Source organism: Coturnix japonica, chromosome 7, assembly GCF_001577835.2.
Source record: "Coturnix japonica isolate 7356 chromosome 7, Coturnix japonica 2.1, whole genome shotgun sequence".
NCBI lineage: Eukaryota > Metazoa > Chordata > Aves > Galliformes > Phasianidae > Coturnix > Coturnix japonica.
Window position 1 is genome coordinate 10,645,642 of NC_029522.1, and position 20,357 is coordinate 10,665,998.

The 20,357-nt window shown below is 44.5% G+C and overlaps 1 protein-coding gene and 1 long non-coding RNA gene across 6 annotated transcripts in view; one reads left to right on the forward strand and one right to left on the reverse strand.

Annotated features, from left to right (window-relative positions):
• CREB1 (cAMP responsive element binding protein 1) overlaps positions 1-18,806 on the reverse strand; it is a 33,191-nt gene extending 14,385 nt beyond the window's left edge. For 2 of the 4 annotated variants that reach the window (XR_001556423.1, XM_015868198.2), the window contains exons 1-2: positions 18,588-18,806; positions 1,918-2,039 (exon numbers count right to left, since the gene is read on the reverse strand). Coding sequence is in view for 2 of the 4 variants with exons in the window: in XM_015868198.2 (XP_015723684.1) it covers positions 1,918-2,031 (114 nt within the window). In the remaining 2 variants the exon portion in view is untranslated. Of the gene's footprint in view, positions 1-1,917; positions 2,040-3,048; positions 3,185-18,587 lie in introns of all 4 variants that reach the window. The other 2 variants (XM_015868197.2, XM_015868199.2) reach the window with 2 other exon arrangements.
• LOC107316556 lies at positions 9,929-14,685 on the forward strand. 2 transcript variants are annotated; one of them, XR_001556432.2, is made up of 3 exons: positions 9,929-10,027; positions 10,896-11,068; positions 12,893-14,685. It is a non-coding gene; the product is annotated as an uncharacterized LOC107316556 (long non-coding RNA). The 2 variants fall into 2 exon arrangements; XR_001556431.2 differs by lacking the exon at positions 9,929-10,027 and adding an exon at positions 10,334-10,444.
• Positions 18,807-20,357: the final 1,551 nt, after the last annotated feature.

The following is a 20,357-nucleotide window of genomic DNA, read 5'->3' on the forward strand; positions in this document are numbered from 1 at the left end:
GGGGCTGGGATTAGCGTGAACACGCTTCCCTCTGGCAAATCATATTCCTTCACCAAGTGACCTTTTATAATACTGCACATCTGACTGAACAGTGCTGGGCAGTGACAGCAACACCGATCAACTGGAGGCTACGCTGCAGCTGCACGAAGCCAACAGCAGAATGCAACTTCCGCAGATGTCTCTGACTCATACCTTGTGGAACTGGAATGAGTTTCCTTTTGAGTCCAGAAACTACCCTGAGCTAGCTAAAAACACAGAACTTAGACCAAGTTCATAAGGAGGTGACCTTACAAGAAGCAACGAAAGATTAAATTAACATAATTACTTATTTAGACTTGCCTGAGCCTCTGAGGGCGCTCCCTAATGCCAAGCACTGCTGCATCACACATCAAAAATATCATATTAACGAAACACTGCCAATCAGAATCATACAAGGAATTGTGTTTGGACTGTTCAGTCCCCTCCATGAGGAATATAAAGTTTGGGAAATAGCCAAAGTGCAAATAATACAGTGAATGACAATAGGGGAACTGGGGAAACTATTACATATTGGCTTGTGCTTCACAGGGCTTTTAATAATAACTGCATAGCCTTTTCTTACTAAAAAAAATAAATAAAATAATCTCATTCATGTGCCAGGGTAGTTCTGCCCAAGTGAAGTATATTCAGTTCACTCCATACTGCAGGTTTAACTACCTGGAAGTGAGTATGTCAGCATGTAAATGTAGAACATGCTTGCTTCTCCATGTGAAATCTTAACGCGTACCAAGTGGGAAGCAGCTTATTGGTTTTGCAAGAGAAATAAATGACTTTCACTTAGTTGACACTGAAGTGTTATTCACACCACCTACACTCTGTGCCTAAGTTAGACAGTGAGAAAACTGCCCAAAGAGGCAAGCTGGTGCAGGGCAGCTGGTGGTCTGAAAATTCACACTACAGCTCACTGAACAAAAAGCGCCCTGTGCATTTTAACAGCTTGGACCCCTGTGCTATGACTTGAATGGAAGTGTACTGAGTTTACTGAGAGGTGAAAAGACATCTTAGAGATATTAACCACCTATAAAATGGTACAGAATTCAACATTTGCACCACTAAAACATTGAATTCCCCACACTACACGATCTCAAAAACATGCTAGCTCTCTGTAGACCGCAAGTACTTTTAAAATGAAATTGTTAAAGGAGAGAGATGAGAGATTCTGTATTCATTTTACACAATGGAGTTACTTCTGCCAGCCATCAGTGCATCCAAGAATGACACTAGATTCCAGAATTAGAGATGTAGCTGGAATTGCATAATTTCTTGCCCCTCCAAATCATTTGGGGATAATAAATGATCTACTTCTGTCTCTCTCTGTGGTGAACAATTCTGTGAAATCCCATAGGATAAGACAAACTATCAGATGCCAGGTTATTCCATTTACTTGATCCTAATGTTTACAGTGTTCATCCCATCTGATATGATGTTGTATTTTCTGTATTATTTAACTGGATTTCCAGTTTGTTTCTTTCAGAATTAATTGTTATAGACAAGTTTCTAACAGAAAATGCAACAGCAAAACAATCTGGTCAGTATCAAAAAAGACAATAAATTACATACTTTGGAAAAAAAAAACCCAACCTTTCAGTGTTATGGTTGTGGTAAAGAATGATAGAAATAATTCAATTAATACTAAATATTCTGTTAAAATTACAAAGTTTACACACATACAGTTCTTCAGAACTAACATTCCAGAGTGACGTGAAGTCGAAAATTTCTAATGCTACAGAAATCTGAAGACAAACATTAATGGAACTATACAAAGCAGCTGTGTCAGAGTCGTATCAATTGGACCTTAACTCAGGCCCACAAGCAGACATTATCCCTCTTAAAAAAATTACTCAATAGGTAAAACTATTACAGCGTATTATTTTATACCTGGGCTAACGTTGCAATCTGTGGTTGTGCCTGTACTGTCATCTGTTGGGTTTCTGCCTCTGTAACGGCTGCATCTCCACTCTGCTGGTTCTCTGCTCCAGATTCCATGGTCATTTAGTTACCTACAATCACAACATTTGTCGTAAGTCTGTGTCGGTATGCAATTCCATTATTCTTAGTGGATCTGGTAGCAATCACTGCATCTGAATTCCCACTACTACATACTAGTTTTGTTTGCATATTAAAATGGTGCCAAACTATTAGCATTCAGGCAAAATTTTGCATGCTATGTGTCTGCCTCAGGTTCATTTTCCTATGTGTAATGTTTCTGAAAAACTGGTCCAGTTTCCTCAAAAAATTGAGATCAGAAAGAAATGTGTTCGGATCATGTTAAAATAATTGCTTGGGCATTTGTACTGTGATGATCTACTACCTCTGTAATTTGGAACAGTGACCCACAGTTAGTCAGGAAGCCTCAGTGCCAAGCTGAAAATATGCCATAATTGAGTCATAAAAGCATTCCTGCTACAGCCCTCCCTCTCCCCATCACTACAGTTTGCAGGTAACTAGCAGCAATTTCTGTGCTGGGTACTCAGCTTTCAGTCTTCTATCTGAGCTAAATACACAACAGCTCCATACACACTTTTTCCACAGCCAGACTGTGCACAGATCTATGCCACAGCAACTAAAGCTTTTCCACTCTGCAGGACTCAGATCATCACACGTAATGATAGAAGCCAGTGCTTGAAGAACTTTAATGCAATTGATTCTTTTTAAATTAAGAGGTACACAGTAATTCATCATGACCTTTGTTTTGTATCCTACACATTTTCCATTACACTTGTATTTTTAAGCAATAGCTGAGTTAAGTCTGGATCACTAGAAAACACGACTCCATAAAAAGAGGTTGCATAACTCCCACACCCCAGCATGTAGGTAGAGTGCAATGAATGTGAAATTCTGCACTGATCTCTGAGAATTACTTCTCAGTTCTTCTTTAAATACTGAAAAGTAAATATTTAAAATCTAACAGAAAACTTCAAAATACAAGGAAACCCTTCCAACAGGGATATGGTAATACAAAACTAAAATACAGAACCCCCAGTACTAAGTAAGAGGAATGGCCATTACCTCCACAGCCACAATACCAATCTCGTGTACCGCTCTGTGCTGCCCAGTTACTCAGGCCTCTCTTTACCCAGCGGCACCACAGCTCTCCAGAGCAGGAGCAAAACCACCAGTTGAGCATTTCTACTTTCGGGAGGGCCTGGAGGCAGAGGATGCTCAGATCAGTAGGAAGGTGGAAAGAAGGAGAAATCCCAACAGCACCCAGTCTCTTTCACTGCATTTCATCTTCCAGAAGGCACGAACGAAAACTCCTGCAGTATTACTATTTATAATACACATTACCAAACACTTCTTAAAGGTGTCATTAATTACATCTTTTTAATTGTTTTCTTTTTTGTGTGTGTACCAGCCATTCTGCCTAAGGGATGCAAATCAACATCTTTCTCTCAATTCCTATGTAAGTATCAGAGTGACTACACCAAAAGCCCGCCCCACCAGAACCACTTAGGAGAACAGGCAGATTGAACACAGCAGCATCAGGGCCTTACCAATGTTCACAAAGGCAAATGTTGCGAAGTTCCTGTTGATACACATGTTTTTGTAGGAAGAACTTCCAGTCTTCTCATACATTATTAAGGAAAAGGCTTCTGGTTTTACAGGCTTGGTTTCTACACTTGTGTCATCTTTGTATATACTGCAGTAAGTTTTAACTGTTTGAGGTGCACTCTCCTCTAAAATACCAACATTTTAGAAACCAAGTTCTTAACCTGACATGTAAACACCTAAAAGGAAGCTCCTCATAACATACAGTAAGCACTGAGCAATGCAGGAAGCTGCCTGCAAGATTTGCATCTTAACACATGCAGTTGGAGCAGGTTTCAGGGGTGACTTGTAGGGGCTTTTTGGACAAGTTCATCTTAGGTTATTTACAGGTTCTAAGTAATCTCAAGTGTGGCTAATTTACCATGCTCTTACATGTCAGAGTATTTGTATTCTAGCTTTTCATTACTACCTTTTACAATAAATTGTGAGAAAAAGAAGGAATTATAACAGTGAGTACTGCAGCTTCACACTCCAGATACACTGTTTCATTGTTTCATGTTTGTTTTAGCAGCACAGTATTAAAAGATTGCCAAGGAATACAAGACAAGGCACTTAGGACTTAAATGCTTATTAAAAGTGGATATCATTGTATCAAGCACGACTCATTTCTGAAATGTTCTTTCAAAAATATTTGTTAAATGTATCTTTTTAAATGAAATTACCAAGTCTTTACATAATGCAGCCATCAGTTTATCAGCTGTGCGGTTGGGCGTGAGACTATAATGGCTATAAGGTTATCAATTCCTATTAGTTCTTGGAATTCACAGCTGCAATTCACAATTCCTCCCTGCTTCCAGGCTGCTTTCCTACTTGTCAAAAAGAGACTCACACTTCCACTTTCAGAAAAACAGCTCTTGGTGCAGTTCATTTTGAACTCAGAATTCCTAAATGAAACTAAGGGAAAAAAAGACCAATGGCAGTAACAGCCAGAGTTGAAGAAGTCAGGACTCTGCTTGCCTGAAACACCCTGGGAATGAACTCTGAACTCAGGTTAAGAAAGCTGACATGATTACCTGGTTAGATATGGCTCAACCCAACACTGATATTTAATAGATAACTTTCTTTAAGTTCAAAAGAACTAACATTATTTAATGTACTTACTACTGAACTGAAATTCCAGAGATGGACAGCAAAACATGCAGCTGACACCCAGTAATTCATCTTAATCAAATCAGTAGAGGGAGAAAGAAGTTCAGCAGAAACTAACTATACTAAAAAAAGCTGCAGTGTCACAGCACTAAGTCATTAAGCAAAGCATTAAGACAATGAACACAAACAGCTGTAGAACGCCAAAAAAAATCTGAACAGCATATACTGCAAGAATAATCCAAATAATTCTGTCTTGTTCACAACATAAACCAGGGAAAGGGCTCTGGGTGCTACTGTTTGTAGCTTGTCTCAAGTTTGACATGTACCTATGGCAAGAAAAGCTAAAATGTTAGAAAGCAACAGTAATAAAGGGCAGGGTAGACTTAAAAAATCCTGTTTGTGTAGGTGGGCCCTATCCATCAGCCGGATCGCGGTGCAGAGGCTGGCAGCACACCATGGAAATGGGATTTATGGAATTCAGGTGTTCAGAGAAAGCAGGCATTTGGGGAATGAAAGCCTGTAGCTGTTGTATTAAAAGGCTGCACAAAAACTGTGTTATTTACCTCAGAAAGATAAACTCCAAACATTTCAGCAACACAGAAAGTCAGCCAGAAACACTCACTGCCTGAATATGGAACAGTGAAGCAAAAGGGCAGCAAGTTTAAAAGCATGAAAACTAAAAATTTAAAATATTTACTAAAAAACAAGTGAAAATTGGTACTCTATGTACTACACAAAAAAGCCACTGACACTGATAAGCAAAAATAGGGTTAGACATACATAAAGATAACAAGAATATCCGTAATTAAGGAGATTATTTTGTCCAAAAAAAAGAAAAAAAAAAGAAAAAAGAAAAAAGTACAGAACTGAAAAAAAGATAACACTTAATGAGTCAAGATTTAAATTAATTTCTAACCCTTAAAAATCAAATACTTTCATGAGGGGGCAGATTATGGTGCATTTAATTCTTGCAGCTCCTAGTACTGTTGTGAGATACCGTCTGATCACTAGTATCTTAGACAGGATGCTGACTGAGGTGACCTGCAGATAAGAGTTATCTCTGAGCTCCAATGCAGCACATTTAAAGCATGAGTACAGCCACCTCCCTTCCTGTCTTTAAACTCAGGAAGACATAACAGTCTTCTCACAGATTTCCTATCTTCTTTAATCCACAGTACTCACCTATCGCCAGTTAATTGGCCTCCCTGGTATATCTGCTTTCTTACTCCTTGTACCTCCTACCCCAGTTACCCCTATAAACTCCAGCATCTCTCCCAGATGTGATGCCCCACCCCCTGGTTCCTGCCCACCCCTTGGTACCAGACCTTGGTTCGCAGCTACCACAAAGCTTCCCAGCTCTGCAAAGATGGCGTGTCACCATGCAGGACCAGACTGAAGGAAAGAGGATGGAGTCCACATCCTAACCACCGCTAAGTCAAAGAAGCAAAGTACCAGTGCTGTGGCTGCTGCAGCAGATACAACCTTCTGCAAGTGAGGAAGGAAGGTCTGGAGTGCTTCAAATCTGCGAGGTAGCATGGATCAGTGTACAGCCGACAGCCATAGCCGCAGCCTGCTCACAGCAGGCATGGCCGCCACCGGGAACTTACTAGGCCACACATTCTGAAAGGCCTCTTTCTCCTCCATAGATAAGGAATGGCTTTTGATTTCACTTTATTCAAGTACCCAACCAGATTTTCAAGAGCACCACAACTACTTCCAATCCCAGCAGGGAGCAGACCTGACAGACCCATGCCCACTAGCCCTGCATGCACCATGTCCAGTCAGGAGTCCATCCGGTCATCCCGTCAACGTCACCACCATGGCCACGCTGCTCTGGGCCCAGCCCAGCACCCAGACAAGCTGTGTGCGGCAGTGCAGAGCCAGGGTAGTACCTACACACTATAGGTCTACATGTATTAAAATGAATAAACTGTTTCACAAACCATGTTCCTTTTACAGATATTGCTTACAGCTTCTTGTCTCAAATGTGAGAGGAGCCTGTTTTGCCTACTGCATTCCCTTCATTTTATTATCTCTGCAACCTTCAGCATGAAACAGATCTGAGGATGTTCAGACAAGAAAATAACTACGGTAACAGTTTTGTTTGGTGCTTTAACATGAATGATGCTGCATATGTGCCAGTCCTGATTTCAGCAGCTGTCCTGAGTTCTGGAAGGCTCCTCCAAAGTGAGCACATCAAGTCTGTTCCCCAAGCAGTGCTCACTATGGCCTATATTCCATTTTCTTCATAGCAGGCATACCAGCACACATGGCTCCATAGTCCAGATTCAGGAATTCAGCTCACTCTGTATTTACTACATGCAGCTTTATTAAGCCACAGATCCACCGTGAAAGCAGTGAAAAGTCATCAAACATCACTCCTGTGTGCTGCTATTTGTTTTCACCTTTTCAGTGTAATTACTGAGGACATTCACTTGCAATCTATAAACATTTCCACTGTTACTTCACAGTATGGCAGCCTTTTCAGCTGCTGCTGAGCAGCTGCTCTATGAATTCTATTCAATCTCTGTCAGACTGAAAATGTTCACAGAAAAATAATTTTATTTACTGCTAACACATGAGACTTCAAATAACCACTAATAAATGCACAACACGACAAGACAGGCCCATAATTATCTCTCTCTGTCACTAATGACTACACACAAATTGCAGTTTTTATCTGAGCTTCACTGCCATTCTAAGCTGCCACTGCCACTGCCTTCAAGTGCTTGTTCCTGTCCTGCTCTCTCCTTAGGGTGACAGAAGACTGTGAACCACACTGTGAACACAACTTAGTTTGCTAATTCATCTTCAAACTACTTTCTACCACTCCCCTGAACCTGTTCACCATACAGCCACTCATGGTTAGGCTGGCTGCAGGTCAGGGCAGTACAGGGGCCAGGCAAGTAAACAGGAAGCGTAAGTACCAGAATGGCCTCAATAACCACCTTGAAAATGCCAAAAATGTCAAAGATCCCCCAGATATTTGCAATCAAGCATAGCAATCTGTGAGGCAAATGCAATAAAAAGCAGGAATAAAATCTTGTCGCTGAAGGTAAAATATTTCATCTTGAACTCACAAGAAAAAATGATTTTCAATTTAAAGAGATCCTGCACAAAATGCCATCAGCTGAACATGATAGTCCTGGTCCCACTTCTGTTTACATCAGTGTGACAAAGGGGATGTCTGAAAACACTCTGCTGACTGAATGTAGCAGCCAGTGTTAAGTGAGGTGAAAATACAGCATTTTCATGTAGGTCACTGAAAAATGCAACCGAGGAACTTGGTTATGCTTCACAAACTTTTTGGCTCCTGATTTTTCAAGTAGAACTTGTAACGCAGTTGTAGCTGCATTTTCAAAGACAGTGAAAACATCTCATACTTAACAGATTTAGATACCTAAATGACCACTGTATTGGAACAAAGCATTTTGTTTGCATGCTCTGTCTCCCTTTCCCTAGAGAAAAAGCTATGAGATTTTTAAAGAAGGTGGAAGACCTAAAACCGAACTAAGAGCTACAGTGTAGAGCACCCAAATGAGCCATCAATTCTAGATTCCGTTTTATTGTGTTTGCATAACACAATGAAGCTGACATTTACCAAGCAGAGGTGAATGAAAATGCTCTTGTATAATGTGTGAATGAATGGTGCTTATGCATTCTTCAGTGCTGGATTTTCTTGTTTTGCCTCTACACTCCTGGCATTGTACTAGAATCCGGAGTTTCTGTTTCCAGGCTTGCTAAAAGGAAGAGACTCAACAATAATTAACTGCAATTTATTTCTTATATCATAATGTCACAAGAGCATCCAGCAAGCACTTGCACACATGCATAATTTATCTTTAATCTATACTGCCTTTTCTTGCTCAATATAACATCATTAAGGGACCTAACTACAAACTTCCCCATTTCTGTTCTTAGAAATCAGGCACTACATTAAAGGTGAACTCTCCCGCTCATCTTAAAAAACAAACAGCTCCAGTATATTTACACTCAACTGATAATGTGAAAATAAAATCTATTTAAGTTGAAAACTTTATCTAGTGGGAGGGACAGATCTTGTATGAATGCACCAGTTTTGCCAAGGAGCCTTTCTAGAAGCTTGGGGGAAGAGATGAGAGTAAGCACTTCCTAAGACATGAACAGTGAAAAGAACCAAATGACTCACCACTATCTCATGTCTGTCAGACAGAAACCTCCCTCAAAACTGTTAGACCTCACTTAACAAAAGATAGTGCCAAAACAAATTACAGACAGGTTATAATGTCATTTGGTATCTATTATTACTATTACTTAAGACTTAATCCATAAAGATGTTTTATATAAATGTTCAGTCCTCATACTCAATGCACCTAGGGTATTAAAAGATTAATTCATATGCTTTACGTCTGTCTGCGATCCTGTTGGTAAGACAGAATCATGACAAATATTTCTGAACACCTTTATCAAATATGCACAGTAAAAAAACCCTCCAAAAGGTATCTGCAAATGACTTGGGCTGTATTATATATTCTATCTATCCACAAAGACTTTGGGAGAGCTTGCTTGTGTCTAAGAATTCAACACATCTTGTAGTTCTCATACATTTGCTGCCGGTTTTATTTATACAGTGCATTTACATACTGACTGTAGCTTAACACAGCTTACTGTCTTTTCTCTGAGATTATTTTTAGAGTATAAAAAGCACCTAATTTTTGACCTGCACTGATTTCTTGTAATTCCTGCAAGCTGCAGAAAGTTTTCCTCTCAAAAAGGAGCAACTATGTAAAAATGTCGATTGATACCGAAAGCACTGTGGAGCAGTCTGTAATGTGTGGCTGTTGGTAAATCAGAAGTTATCACAACAATATATTTGAACAGTACCACTTGCATGAAGACATCAAGACAACACAAGGGCACCAAATGATTTTTGTCACAGTGTTCGGAAGCCAATGCTCCTGCTGACCATATCATGAACTCGAGAAGCAAGCTCGAGTGCAGGGCTGTCCATGTGGTGGAGTTCTTGGCAAACAATTATTGAGCAATGGCTGGCTGCTCAACAGAAAACTATCCAAGAAAGAGTTCAGACTATGAGGTCCCTGGGATAACACAAGGGTGTTTGTATGGGAAACTGTTAATCACAGCCTGAACCTCTGATTAATCAGCCGAGGCAAGTGTCGGTCAGCTGTGGGAGCACAGGTGAGAGTAATTTAGCTGTGCTCCCGGAAGGGGTGGAGGTTGACTCCACCTCCTCTAGACCTCATTTAAGGGCTGACCACCACTAAGGCAGCATCTCTTGGAGATTGCTCTTCTGTGGTGATTGGATAGCCAGCCTCAGCGTTTTCTAGTCAGACTGAAGGCATCCATATTGGTGAGTTCTTCCTATAGATAACCTTTTGTATATCTACCACTATCCCTCTTGTATTATTACCATCTTTTGTATTATTCCACCTTACAGGCATTTAATAACAGGCTTTCCTGCTCAGGCATTCTTCTAAACATGCTGAAGAGATTTGTACAACCAAAACAAATGCTGAAGTGAACAAGGCTAAGGTTCCTTTGAAATTAAATAAACATCACCCAGCTCTTCTGCTGCTCAGAGCACATCAGGAAAGGCACACTAAAAAAATCCCTGTGCATTATAACATCACAGCAGTCTGGTGAACCTGAGTGCTCCAGGCCCAAAGACCAGGAATGCAACAAATAAGTAACCCTCTGCTGTAGTGGAGAATGGTATTGTCTCACTACAGGTGCTTCTTTCAGTGTAGTAATTTACATTATATACCAGGTATGACTTCACAGAAGCATATGTAGGAATGTGGTAAGGACCTATAACCCATAGAGAGATGTTTATTGCTACTCAAAAGTAAGTAACTTTCAAAGTAATTGATTTCTAGAGTAACTGGGTTAATTTTTTAGTGTGAAAATATTAATAGGCACTTCACTTTCATCAGAGTAGTGTACCATAAGACTAGACTCAAGCTTCTTAAGAGATTACACTGATTAAAGATGACATCTAATGTAATATGAATGTAATTTTATATTACAAAACTTAATCTGCTGGAAAGTCCCAGATACTCGGGGTACTTTCCCATAAATAAAGCAAATGTTTCTCCTCCTATAACAATGGAGGGCAGCTGCCTATGTTTACAGTTCTTTATTTGGTCACCTAAACCATTAAATTAGACACCACCTGAATTTCATCACCATTTGAGTTTTGTTGTTTTTTTTCCATGTAGAAATGTGGCAAAAAGCCTGAGGTTTAAATCCTGTCACCTTTGCTGAAGTCACCTCAGCACAATACTGCAAACTGAGAAGGGCCAGATGTTGAAATTCCACAGTGGAAAGCCACTTTCTTTTTCTCATCATTCTTCTGTCTTGGAGAACTGTCAAATCAGTTAAGAAACTGAGGGTAAACATGGAGTGTTTTAGGTATTATTAACATATAATTCAACTTGACAAAAGAATTTTATGTAACGGTTTGTGTCTGTGCTGAGGTTCTGTTTGTTGGTGAGAAGGGAGTGCTCCATTCAAAATGTTTATAACCCTCTTCTGAATGTCAGTGGCTAAACAGTATGTTGAAAATGCTACTTTTAATATCTACGATCCAAATTCTGTAGGGGTGAGCAATTAAAAATCAAAAAATAATGGTTTGTTCTGTTTGATGCTTGTAACATATGTGGTAACTGTAGAGTTCAACCCACAGTGCAACACCAGGTTCTGTCATTTGGTAAACACTAGGAAGTCCTGTTTAGGAACCACCACCATTTTAATGAGTTCAGAAAGAAAACACAACAAAACTGATGCTTCAGACCAACATTTTCACTGTTTTATTAGCAGAATATAAGTAGAACTGGTCATCTGAAAGCAAGATTGAATGATTTATACAGAGCTGATAGTTGCCTGATACAAGGCCAAATGTCTGAAACAACTTCAAAATAACCTGTATCTGCAGAAGAAACACAGATTTTGATGAGATAGCTTTGTTTCTCTCTTAAGGGACAGCATAGACCAACTTTTGCCCTGATGCTGCTCTAAAGTGAAAACCTGAATTTTCTGTAGTTGGAGTGTTACAGTAGAATACGCCCAGGAATGCACAGGAAAAACAGCACTTCCCTACAGACCTTGCCCTTGTCCAAGTTCTGAATGCTTCCAATTCATGGAATGCAATGCAACGTTAAAACTGAAAGGTTTGGGGTTTATGCCACAGCTCAGCTCGGAAATACTTTAAATCCTGAAATTGTTCTGGCTGAGTTACATTGAAATTGCTGTAGCTTGGTGAGTTAGCACTGCTCTTGAAGCAACAGAAGATATCTTACCTCGCTTAGTATAACAAAATTAAATCTATGACCCACTCTCCCTAAGCACCAACTGAAACTAAACCATGACCAAATTCCATATTAAGTTTATCAAATGTGTGGGCTCTGTCTTATTTTTCATGCATTTTTGTATTTATGTGGACAGTAAAAGACAACTAAAATGAGAAAGGTCTTTCATACGACTGCCAGGCAGATCTGCTCTGCGTAAGTATCATCTCCATAAGCAAGAATAGCTTACCTTGGTTCTCAAATATTTGTGTGGGTTTAAGACCTGTATTACCAGTGGGCAACACAACTTTCTGGATGGAATAGAGATGTGACCTGCCGGTAACTCTGACTTGAGAATGATGGACCTGAATAAGCAGCAGAAGCCAGTGATGAACCAGAAAGGGCCAGAGAAATAAACAGAATCCATGCCTTGCTTTAGAATACAAAAGTGCATGAGCATACAAAAGAAAACCTCTGTTTTGCATTCTGCAACTAGTCATAGCTGGCAGCAATGCTCCAGCTCAGCTCTCCTTCTAGTAAGGGTAGAAATAAACAGGAACGTCTGCCTTTGAAGCTGTGCAGTAAATGGGACTGGGGACTACTCTGGACTATATAAAAAAACAGTAAATACAACTTATCTTTAATCTGGACTTGTTCTCTGATAATTTCCCAACACCACCAGCAGTTGTACTGGTGCTGCTGCCATGGGAGAAAGAACAGAGAAGGTGAAATAGTTTACCCTGCTGAAGCCTGGCCTGCCCATGGGAGCAAAGTAAATCAGATCATGGACAGGTGTTGTAAGACAGCAGGAAATAACAAAGCTGCTGAAGAAAACATGCATTCTGCAACACAAATATCACTGTTTTATTAATAACTCTCCTTATGAGTGGGAAGCTAAAAGCTGATTTTTTTTTTCCCCCTTTTTTCAGGGTGGGCTTGCTGAGGACTGTGTAGAACGCCAAGCTATTCAGAGAGCCTCACCTCTGAGAAAGCAGCAGTCTGCAGCAGGTACCATGCTTCCTCCTCTGCCCACTCCAAAATACTGCCCACTAAGTTGTACAATCCACAGAAACCTTTTGCTATAGTTTTCCTGTTAGAAGTTTGAGCCACAATTGTTACTTTAAAACCCAGAGGAGAGATTGCAGCAGTTACATGCAGTAACAGTGAAACTAAAGATAGCCCAGCATTTGCTCTGGCCCAGGTGCCTTGGGGTGGCTGGCAGGACTCAATGTTGACATGTTGGGCCTGGACCCTTCTGGAACTTTGTCTTTCCCATGAAGCTTGATTAAAAAGCTATCAAATATATTTTTTCACATCTGACTGGGCTCCTCACAATCAGAGGTAGTCAACTGTCACACTGATCCAACCTCTTAAGAACCCACCTTTGATGAGGAGGAGCTAGTTCAACCACGCAGGTGTCGCTGGGCTTTCAAACAGAAGGAAGCAGAGTTTTCTTTTTATTTAATTCAGCTGAAACACCTGCTGTTACAGCTCCCCTAGACACAATGACAGCCCTGCTCCTCCTATGGCTCACAAACAAGGATGTGCTGCAGCTCCCTGAGATAGGCTGTGGTCCAGTTCTGCTGCTGAAGGGATACAGTTGTCCTCCTCTTTCCTACAGTCTCACAGTAAGTTTTCACCAGTGCTGATACAGTCACCAACCGACTCAGCTCAGTCACGCAGAAGAAAACTGACCTGACAACGGTTTTCTCCCACGTTGGTGATTTGAACAGGCTCGTTAAATTGTACAACCAACAGTACAGCAGCCTGCACCAGGGATGGGCAAACACCACGCAACCAGGAGCAGAAAAAAGGGAAGGAGTAAGATGTCTGTCTGTTGAGAGCCACATACAGTAGTGTCAGCTCAGACAAAATGAGGGCAGCAGGCTCCTGCTGGTACCACACTGCAGTGTTTCTGCACACTGCCCTTTTCCACGCCTTCCCTCCCTCAGTATTGCCCAGAATGCTCCTATCAGTACAGAAGAGAATAATTTGGATGAGTCTCATAAGGAGCAGAAGCCCTACTTTTGTCTAATGCTCTCCACAACATATGAAGGCTTTAATTTACAAACCCTGCGTATATTCCAAGTCTCTTGGAGGAGTGGACAGGCACCAGCAGAGTTTGAGACGGGGCCAACTGTACAGAGCCAGAGAAAGAGCCATCAGGGAAAAGCAAGAAAATATTGCTTCCCATCTATCATTCTAAGGGGTATAAAAGATCAGTTGGATGGGAAGAGATTCCACATTCATCTCTTGGAAGGGTACAAGGGAAAGACTGATTTTTGAATAGTGGTAAAGAATGAGAAGGAGTGGGGCAGTATCTACCAGAAAAATACATGCAATACTCGAGCCAAAACACAACAGCAGGTTGTGCTGTATCTGGAGAGATGGTTAAAAAGATTGCAGCAAGGCACTGCAGAGAACAGGGACGGGAGGTTAGGAGTTAGAGCAGAGAAACAACAAAGAACAGCGCAGAGGAAGTGAACACAATAGTTGCTAAACATGTGGAAGGTGCTTAAGCAAAGTAAATAAGTGGTGTAACAAACCGTACGTGTACACGGTATTAAAGTCTGGGAGCAGCTGCAGCCCATGTTCATTCACTCCTACTATCTTACACATATAAAAACTTAAACTTAGTGAAGCGATCAAGTGCTGCAGCAAAAAGAACGAGATCCATGTGATCCAACTTGGCTATAAATACAGCAATAATCTGAGAATTTTGTGCAGGCTGCACTTTCCCATCTGGCAGAACTGCTGCTCAAGCTGCCCCTCCTGCTTCTCCCAGTCCCATCCATTCCCTGATGTGCTGGCACAGCCACCATGCAGCCCTGCAGCAACTAGGGCAGGGTGCTGGCATGGGGAAATACAACCCAGCCTGACAGAAGAGGAAAACACGACCCAGACTTACAGTTCTTCCAAGTGTGGGAGAAAAAGGTTTTACTGACAGCTTCCCTGACCAACCAGGCTGCCACCGGGACAGCACTCACAGGACCAAAGGCTTTTGTACACATCACTTCAAGTCTCTTCTCCAAAAAGTGTGAAAACCTCAAGGGCAGACATTTGAGTTTCATGCTCCTGCACGAAGGCAGCTTTAAAATAGCACGCTGTAAGGTCTTCACAGCTTTACCTAGAGTAGCTAGTGCTGCCTGGAGTGAGTGACGGGAACAGAAGAGCAACTGGAAGGACTCTCGCATCTCTGGAACTGTTGTTACATTGTAACAAAACAACATTGTAACAAAACATTGCAACAAAAAAACCCAAATCTCAAAACATTCTCATGTAAGCTTATAATCTTAGGGCACGTCTCTTCAGGGGTGAAAGAAGTCCTTGAGCTATGCATTTTGCTTAGAATCACTGAGGCTAACAGGCGTCTGTACTGCTTTAAAACTACATGTATGTACGTTTATAAAGCACACAGAGTAACAGAGCTCCTCAAAATGCTTTACTCAAAATGTGGATTCTCTGGACTCTGTGGTGCCAGAAAGCGATGGCAGCAGCATGACATGAGCAAATCCCTGTTTGCAAATGCTGCTCTACCTGGCAAAGCCCAGAGAGCAAGCAGAGCCAGGGGCATCTCATCTGCACAGCTCACACGGCAGTTCTAGAAGCACGCAAAACCAGAAAGTGTTGTGCTTCTTCTCACCTTTCTAACCACGGTGCTACCAAACAACAGACAAGTTTTGAAGAATAAAATAGGTGTCAGTGCCTCAGTGCTGGGAGAAGTGCAAAGAAAATCACTAACCACGAGGTGGTCAGGTCTGCATCATCACCGTGAAGTGTGACAGCACAGACTGCAGATGAGGCCACACCATTCTTGAATTAGAGAAAAACCAGGGCACTAACATGAACCTCCATCTGCAAGCAGGCAAGGAAGCAGAGAGCTCCAGCCCAACTCAGCAGGGCTGTTTCTCTTGCTGAGGGTTACTGTCTGTGTGGGAAACTGGTCATCACAGCCTGAACCTCTGATTAACCAGCTGAGGCAAGTGTCAGGTCAGCTGTGGGAACACAGGTGAAGGTAATTCAGTTGTGCTCCCCGAAGGGGTGGAGATTGATTCCACCTCTCCTAGACCTCATTTAAGGGCTGACCACCACTAAGGCAGCATCTCTTGGAGATTGCTCCCCTGTGGAGATTGGATAACCAGCCTATTTTCCAGCCAGACTGAAGGCATCTGTATTGGTGAGTTTTTCCTATAGATAACCTTTTGGATATCTGTCACTATCCCTCTTGTATTATTACCATCTTTGTATTATTTCTACCTTACAACCACCATCCTTATATTATTCTCACACTGTCTTTTTAATGAAACTGATGATGAGCAGAAAGCTGGCAAGGCCTTCTCACTGCAGCAAAGCCTTTAGAAGCATGGCATGAGTAACCCATCTCCACTTGCTAAGAGATCCAAAAATAGAGGCGAGGTGTGAATATCCTATTTGTTGCACTAGGGTGTCAATAGAAATTCCCCATCAGGGCCTCATCTACTATCAAAGCCTGCACATGGGTAAGAAGTGCTCACCTCTGAGCACAGCCCGACTGCTACTTTCCAGAATATTGTATATTGGGTCTCAGGACCAGCAGTAGCTGCACCAGCTCACGCTCCCATAGAAGGGGTAGACTGATGACTTGACAACCTAAATTAGATGCTTCTAAATTTTCTCTATCAACAGATCATTCTTCCCTGTCAGATCATCCCTTGCACCCAGGGCAGCAGGCACCTCATCACCAAAGCCATGGGGGAGAATCAGATGCAGACAGCTCATGGGAGATCCAGATATAACACAGGAGATCCAGATATAAAGGTGGGAGAAATAGTTTTAACATTTATACTCTATCAATGAAATATTAAACATTATTATGTTCTTCTTTCCTGCACTTAAATATCTGACCCTGAGTCACCTGACAGTGATACGTAGCAAACACAACCTCCTGTCTGCTGCTCTTCCCAACCTGACCTGTGAGGATATAGAGCTCGTGTGGGTGCAGTGTATGGGTTAGAAAACGTGGATCTGAGAGTCCTCTGCTGTTATGAAACAGCATGTTTAGGGGACAAAGTGCTGTGTTTCTGAAGCTACAGAAAGTACTACGCAAGGATTTACTGTCACATTGTTGTATTTAAAATGAAGTGCGTATTCCAGCAAACCAAGAATTAATGAAATACACCAGCCACTACAAATCATTTAATCACCACCAATTGCTCCACTGCCCGCCAACACCCACAGATGCGCATTGTTCAGTTATGGCTTTAGGAACCCTCTATTATAGAGTGGGAAGAGATGTGGAACACCCTTGGCGTTTATGTTGACAGTGGTGGAAGTGACAGAACACATTGATTTGCACAGAAGGAAGGACAGGCTGTCCATGTGCTTCTGTGAATCACTAATATCCGTCTTGACCAAAAACCTGTTTTGGTGACTTAAATTTTGCTTTAAAAAACCAAAGCAAACATCTTTGCTGGTGGTGGGGAAGGGACCGAGTACAGGTGCTGAATTTCTAAGGAGTGCTTGGTGCTCACGGTGGATCTGCAGTTGCTTAATGACCCTAGGTCAGTTTCTAGTCCTTTATTTAAGAAACAGGAAAATTGTTTCTAACCCCAGGAAGAGCTGCTTTTCACAACAGTGTTACTCCAGAAGCATTGCAATGCTTAAAAGGGAGAATTAAAAAATAAAAATCTGGAATTAAAAGCCATATGGTCTGCAAAAATAAAATATATGTATCTCCTTGTGTATGACTGGGAGGCGTAATAACCTTCGGTTGAAAAACATTTTTAATAAGATCCGCTTGCCACGTCACTTGGACTTATTGCCGTGCACAGAGATGCGGTTATCCAGGTTTGGAAGCGGGAATCGAGTCCTCTGTCCTAGGGAACGAGGCGGGAACGGCCCGCAGCTGCGGCACCGGCGGCGGTTGAGCCGGCGTGGCGTGGGAAGGCGCCGTCGTTGACATTTGCCATTAAGGTACGGACAGAGGTCGGATCCCGCCGGTCGTGCGGCACCCGGAGCCGCGGGGCGCCGGCACCGGCGGCTCCGAGCGGAGACCGACCGCCTCGGCCGGAATCGGGTTCGCCGCGGGTTAAAAATACCGCCGGAGCGCCCGGCTCCGCTCGGAGGCGTCGGGTGCCGGCGCGGGGCCTCCTGCGGGCGGGCCGGGCTCGGGCCGCGCCGGCGCCCCGCGGGACGCGGCTGTCGGCCGGCGGCTTAAGGGAGCGGGGCCCCGGCCCGGCCGGGGGAGGAAGAGCGGGGCAGCGCCGCCAGCGCCCGGCGGCGGCGGAGGGGCGTCCCGCAGCACGGGCGAGCGGCCGATCCGCGCCCCCCGTCCTCGTCCTCCCGCCGCGGGGCCGGGGCCCTCCCCGCCGCGCCGAGCGCCGCCGCTGGCTGCCGCCGGAGTGGCCCGGCCGAGCGGCCGCCGCCGGGGCCGGCTCCGATCCGCCATTATCCTTTGTTCGCGGCGCGGCGGCGGCGGGGACGGTGCGGGGCTCGGCTCCATCTTTAAGGCGGGCGCCCCTCCCGCGGGCGGTGCGAGGCCGGGCTCCCCGCGTCCCGCCGCCCGCCGGCCGCCCCGGTCCCCGCCGGGCTCCGTTTCCTTCCCTCCCCCCCGCCCCTGTTCGCTGGGCGCCGTCCTCCTCTTACCGGTTGCGGGCTGCTCCGTCACTGCTTTCGTTCGCGCCTGGGATCTCGCCGCAGTTTTATTCTCTCCCCCACGTAACACACCGCGTCAAACTACACCTCCGCCGCGTCACTCACACACACACAGGCGCTCCCAGCCCGGCGACAGGCAGGCAGCGGCCGACTGAGGAGCGCCAGCCAGGGAGCAAGCGCCGAGCGCAACGCGGCCCGCACGGAAACCGCCGAGCGCTCACGGAAACCGCCGAACGCGCGGCGGGCGGCGGGAACGGCCGAGCGCGCCGCCGGCCTCCTCGGAAAGAGCCGAGCGGGCGCGGAAACGAACGAAGCGGCCCGGAGGGGTGGCGGAAAGAGCCGAGCGGCCGCGGGAAGGCGCGAACCGCGCTTCCGCCCCAGGCGGCCCGCGGGGCGGGTGGCGTTGGCCGCCAATAGACCGGGGGCAGAGCCGGGCAGAGCGGGGCAGAGCGGGGCAGGCGCCGGGCAGGGAAGGCGCAAAGCGGAGAGACGGCAGCATCGGCCGGGCGGCGTCTGCACCGGGCTGCACCAGGGACGGGCCGAGTCACACGGCTCCTGCGGGCACGGAACGGGCAGCACGCTGCCACGGGAGGCTCCAACAGGAGCCGGTGCCGCCCCGGGGCATCTCCAGCACCGTCCTGTCGGGCCCACAGGGCGCACCTTGTCCCGCAGCAAGGAGAGCCAACTTCACCTGCTCCTTCTGCACGATAAAAACACAGCGCAGTCTCGTATAAAGCGCTTTTATCTCTCGAAACCTCAAGATGGCACTGCACAACAAGGTTTGGAGCTCTGTGCCTGGTACATCCCCAGCAGACAGCACGGTGCGTGCCGGCTCTGCCCATCAGCAGCACCGGGCTCCTGAGCAGCCTCGTGTCCTCAGGAAAGCCAAATAAATGGGTTTCAGTTGGACCGTGTCGTGTAAATCCATCCCAAATTAAAAGGCGGTGCAGGGAACGATTGCAGGTTACTCTGTTTCTGTTGATTATAGTTATTCTAAATGAAAATGAAATAAGCCAGAATTGACTTATTTTAAAAAGGGAGGTCAGGTTAAACTGACAGCACGTTGCTAATAACCCCATAATACAGCCTGGGCCACATCTCATTTTCCACTCCCGTTGCACTTGTCCCCTTTGTCCTGTCTGCAGGTGAGGAGCTTCAAGGCTGTGAGAACCTATGTGAGAAAACGCCTACGATGAGCGGAACAGACTCAGTGCTCTGAGTGTCTCCTTTCAATTACTGCATTTCTTTATCTCTTTTCCCAATCCTCTTCCCTCCTCGTGTTGATCTTGGTGCTACATCATCTTTCTTTGCTCCCTGGTGGATGTTCTCTACACATGCCAGTTTCCCAGACCTGCCTTTCTCACTGTGGGGCAGCAACCTTGAAGGATCACAGCAGAAAACCTTCAACAATAAATTCCAGCCTTTGAAAAGCAACCAAAAGGCACGGACCAGGCCTCAGACAGTGTCTCCTACAAGAAGCCCCAGCTGCACGCTAAGCCAGAGCAGCAGCAGTGCTGCTGATAGGACTGGGTTATAGCTGGGCCCTGAGCTATATACACAGGCGGGCAGCTCCTTGCACAGCTCTGATCCTGCTGCCCATTTAAGGTCTGGATGATCCTCTGGCAGTCCCACTGGCCATTCCCAACCCTGCACTCACTTGGGGCTTTCAGCAGCACTTCTCAATGTCCACCAGCTCAGCTGCAAAGGGCATCTTGCAGCAGTGGCTGCTCCTTTGCCAGCCAGCATAGACTCCTCATTGCA